The sequence below is a fragment of the Mus pahari genome, chromosome 3 (assembly GCF_900095145.1).
Source record: "Mus pahari chromosome 3, PAHARI_EIJ_v1.1, whole genome shotgun sequence".
In the NCBI taxonomy this organism is placed as follows: domain Eukaryota; kingdom Metazoa; phylum Chordata; class Mammalia; order Rodentia; family Muridae; genus Mus; species Mus pahari.
This window is the reverse complement of record NC_034592.1, coordinates 73126092-73130847: the sequence shown is the minus strand read 5'-3', so window position 1 is coordinate 73130847 and position 4756 is coordinate 73126092. Positions and strand designations below refer to the sequence as shown.

Genomic DNA, 4756 nt, shown 5'->3' with positions numbered 1-4756 from the left:
CCTTGTTTGTTTGTTAGAGCACAGGACATCAGCGCTATCTTGTAATGGCGAATGTGAGGGCGGCTCCCCACAATTTAGCTTGGGCAAATATACTCTAACTTGGACTAATGGCCACTGCAATCTTGTCAGTGCTTAAATAACTTTGCAATGTTTCTGATGACTGTAATATTATTTTATCATGAAGTAATCTAGCATTATATAAATGGATATATTATTTACATATGCATATGAACATAAATCTAATAGAATGATACTGATGAGTACCACATCTTATTACAGATGAGAAAAATACAATAGTGAAGAACAAAGGACATTGGCTTAAATTGCTGATCACTGCCCACATAAGAACCTATAAGGAGGGAAAACATTCACCAATGGAATATGTTCACATCTGACTTAGTGACTTATGGTGAGCATCACATGAGTTTCTACTGCTCCACTCTCTCAAGTTCCATTAAGTTTCATTTCTCTCTCCCTTTATAATCTGAAAAGTGATGCCTTATGAAGTGGTAAACCAGACTTCTGCAACCACATTCATCTTGGTCGGTTTCTCAGAATATCCACAGCTCCAAATACCCCTCTTCCTCCTGTTCTTGACCATCTACTCAGTGACATTGATGGGGAACCTGGGCATACTTGTGGTTATAAAGGTCAATCCTAAACTTCACACTCCCATGTACTTTTTTCTTAGCCACCTATCATTTTTGGATATATGTTATTCTAGTGTATTTACACCCAAACTTTTGCAGCTCTTGATCATGGAAGATAGGACTATTTCTTTCAAAGCATGCATGATACAATTTTTCTTTATTTGTACATTCGTGATTACAGAAATGTTCATGTTAGCAGTGATGGCCTATGACAGGTTTGTGGCCGTTTGTAATCCCTTACTCTACACAGTTGTGATGCCTTTTCAATTCTGTGCTTTGCTAGTAGCCGGAACATACATGATTGGTGGACTATGTACTGTGATACTTCTACATACACTTTTGCAACTCTCCTATTGTGAATATGGCACCATCAATCACTTTGGCTGTGAGTACTCTGCTGTCATCTCTGTGTCTTGCTCTGACTCCTCCTTTAGCCAGTTGACATCGTTAGTCATTGCTATTGTTAGTGAATCTTCTAGTGTCCTGATCACTTTAGCCTCATATGTGTTCATAGTTGTCACTATTATAAAGATGCCTTCCAAAGGGGGACTGAGAAAAGCCTTCTCCACCTGTACTTCCCACTTAACTGCCATAGCAATCTTCCATGGGATCATCCTCCTCCTGTACTGTGTTCCAAACTCAAACAGCTCACAGCTCTTTGTCAAAGTGGCCACTGCCCTTTATACAATCATGATCCCCATGTTGAACCCCCTTATTTATAGCCTTAGAAATAAAGATGTGAAGGACACAGTCAGAAGACTTATCAGCTCAAAACATCCCCCCCACTTAACATAATTAGGAATATTGTTCTGCACGTGCATGCATGTGCATGTGCGTGTGTGTGTGCATGTTCATGTGCATGTGCGTGTGCATGTGTGTGTGTGTTTGTGTGTGTCTGTGTGTGTGTCTGTGTCTGTGTGGGTATGTGATAGCAAGACACAGAGAGGCACACATTAAGACAGAGACACATTGAGAGACAAAGAGTAGTGAGACGTGGGTAGGGAACTGTGGTACTTAGTTCACATGAATTTATATTTTCTCTATTTTATATAAATATAGTGTAATTTAACTCACTGTAATCAATTTCAGAATAGGGAATATTTAGAAACTTTGCTTCTAGACACTGTGGATGGTAGGGTTCAGAAGTTTGAAATCACAATACATTATTTACATTTTTTAGTATGCAGTTTGTCTTCTAAGATATCTTTAAATTCAGATGATAGTTATCTGTATGGAATTCATCCCCTTGTGCTCATAACTCACTCTGTGTTATGTTGTGTAAATTTTACTTTGCTTTAATTTTTATCTTATTTCATTAAGCAATCTTATGTATGTTTGTGTTTTGTATTATGAAAACATCATCTTATATAAAGTCAATAATTCCAAAATACTGCTTCCATTTCTCACCAATTCTAGATAACAATATACTGTGTTTAAATGTCGAGGCAAAAATGATATAATTAATTGCTCCATTTTATGGTAATATCAAATAAATCAATTATTCAATTATAAAATCATATTACTAATTTCTATCTTTTATTGTGCATTCTCTCCCTGATTCTATTATTAAGAAATTAATCATATATGAAGCTATTTCATTGATGGACAAAGGTGATAAATATTTTTTTTTTGTTTTCTCTTTTTTTTAAGTGATAGGATTTACATCACCAAAGTAGATCTTATTTTCATGCATCTTCTTTTAGAGCTGCTACTGCTATCACATTATAAAGATTTAACCTTAATTTACTTTTCAGCCTCCTCAATGTATATATATCTAATATCGTATTTATAAGCATTAAACTTTACAAGCATGTTTGCCTTCTTATATATATGATATTGTTGTGACTTTAAGTATATTTTTGAAAAGAATTTTTCAGAAAAATATTATTTATTTATCCTGTATCATCATTAAAATAAAAGTCCTTAAGGAACATATACAGTTAATTTCTGAGCAGAATAGTAGTGTAGTACTGTCAGTGTCTTTTCTGTTTTGTTTAACACAGTTTCTCTTTATATAGCCTTGGCTATCCTCAAACTTGCTTTGTAGACCATGTTAACTTTGAACTCTTAGATATGTGATTGATTGATTCCAAGTGCCGGGGTTAAAGGTGTGTTGGAGAAAGATTGAAGGCACACAAAGAGGAAAGGAACTCCACAAGAAGACCACTGAGTCAACTAACTTGTACTCTTGGGTTCTTAGTGACTGAACCACAGACAAAAGAGCATATATAGGCTGGACCTACATCCCTTGATCATATGTAGATGTGCAACTTGGTCTTCATGCAGGTCCCAAACAACTAAAGAGGGGCCTATCCCTAAAGTTGTTACTTGTCTGTATAATCTATTCTCCAAGCTTGGATGTCTTTCCTGGTCTCAGCTGGAGAAAAAGTGTCAAGCCCTAAAGAGATTTCAAGAGCCTAGATGGGTGATATTTGGCTTTGAGGGTTTCAACTTTCTTTGAGGAGAAGGGGAGGAGTGTTTGAGGCAAGGACTGTGGAAGGAAGATCTGGACATGGGACAGAGATCAGGATGTAAAGTGAATTAAAAAGAAAAAGCAAGGGCCTCCAGTTTCCAGCTGATTTCCAGTATCTTAATTATCTTAATAGTCAATTATTTAGGAGGCATCTCCTCTCAATATTAGCACTATCCAGCAGATGTCAGTTAACATAAAAACTTAGTACTTAATTCATAAAGTACAAGTAATATTTTATTAAGGCAATGAAATCTGCTAAATATGTTATAAATATCTTATTTTGTCAATGACTGGAATATTTCTCAAAGTCACAGTGCTTCTGTTGGGAACTATATCTTGGGGAGAGATTAATAATGAAAACACAATAACAAAACACAGTTTTCAAGATGTAAAGTTTCTGTTTTCATATAAACTTAGCATGTTCCTACTTTATAAACACACTTTTTTTCTCTCTGCCTTTTTATGAAAACAAAGGTTTTACATGTACATACCATTTCACCTCAACAATATCAAGAGAATAAATTTTATACACAGAATAGTCTTTCATGAATGAAAAGTACAAGTTAACAGAAGATAAGTTTCAAAATAGAAAGGATAACTCAATAATAAAGTTGAAATTGTGAGAAAGCAGCAATCAAGTTCTAGAAATAAGGTCAATAAGCTAAATACTGTGAAAATCATGATCAACACAAAGTGTAATAGAAACAGAGAATTTTAGAGAAAGAGGAAAAGGCCAAAATAATAATACTGTTATAAATGTTGAAGGAAAAGTACAAAACCCCAGTTACAAACTCTGTTATTAGTTCAAGAGGTCAAATATGAGATTCTGTGTCACAGAAAGAGCTGAGGTATCGTAAGATTTTATCCCTTGATTATCTAATTGTAGCAAAAATTCCATGAACCCACAAAAGGAAGTTAAATCATTATAGTATATTTAAAATGTATGGCTAGATATGTTAATTATTGAGGCAGCTATCTTGTTTTTTTATATAATGTCTCCCATAATTTCCTCTCCCTCCACTCCTCTTAAGTACTTCTTTCCTTTTCTCACAGATTTACTCTTCCTTCATTTCCATTCATAAACGAGCAAAATAGCATAACAAGTTACAATAAAACTAGGTACAACCTCTCCTATCAGGTCTGGGTGAAGAAAGGTTTCCATGGGCAGATAAAAGATTTATAGACACTTCCACTACCACTTTTAGGAGTCTCATAAAGATCAAAAATACCATGCTAATGACTGTAACATATATGCAGAGGATCTAGTGCTAACCCATGCTGACTGACTTGTTCCTGCTTTAGTCTCTGTGGGGCCCTATGAGCCCTGTTTAGGTGATTCAGTGGTCTGTGTTCTACTGATGTCCGTGACTACTGTGGTTCCTATAGTTCTTCCTCCTCTTCTGTGAACAACTGAAATCTGCTGATATATGGATTAAACACTCATTGGAATGTGATACCAGAAGTATCCCTGCTTTTCTGAATTATATTTTAGCCATCACTACCCAGATCCATGTTCAGTTCATTTTTTTTTCTGAACAATTTGTGGTTATGGACTAGTAACAGACTGCTGCCTTTCATACTAAAACATGTTTGGGATGAAAGAACACATATTTTTAAAAAGAGACTGCCTCAC

The 4756-nt window shown here is 35.2% G+C and overlaps 1 protein-coding gene across 1 annotated transcript; it reads left to right on the top strand.

Annotated features, from left to right (window-relative positions):
• The first annotated feature begins 494 nt into the window (after positions 1-494).
• Positions 495-1445, top strand: LOC110319318 (olfactory receptor 5D18-like). Its single transcript, XM_021194808.1, has one exon. It carries the CDS (start codon positions 495-497, stop codon positions 1443-1445), a length of 951 nt encoding a protein of 316 aa, XP_021050467.1.
• Positions 1446-4756: the final 3311 nt, after the last annotated feature.

Excerpts from the sequence above, each read along its gene's own strand:
- LOC110319318 (XM_021194808.1), top strand. The coding sequence starts at position 495 with ATGCCTTATGAAGTGGTAAACCAGACTTCTGCAACCACATTCATCTTG.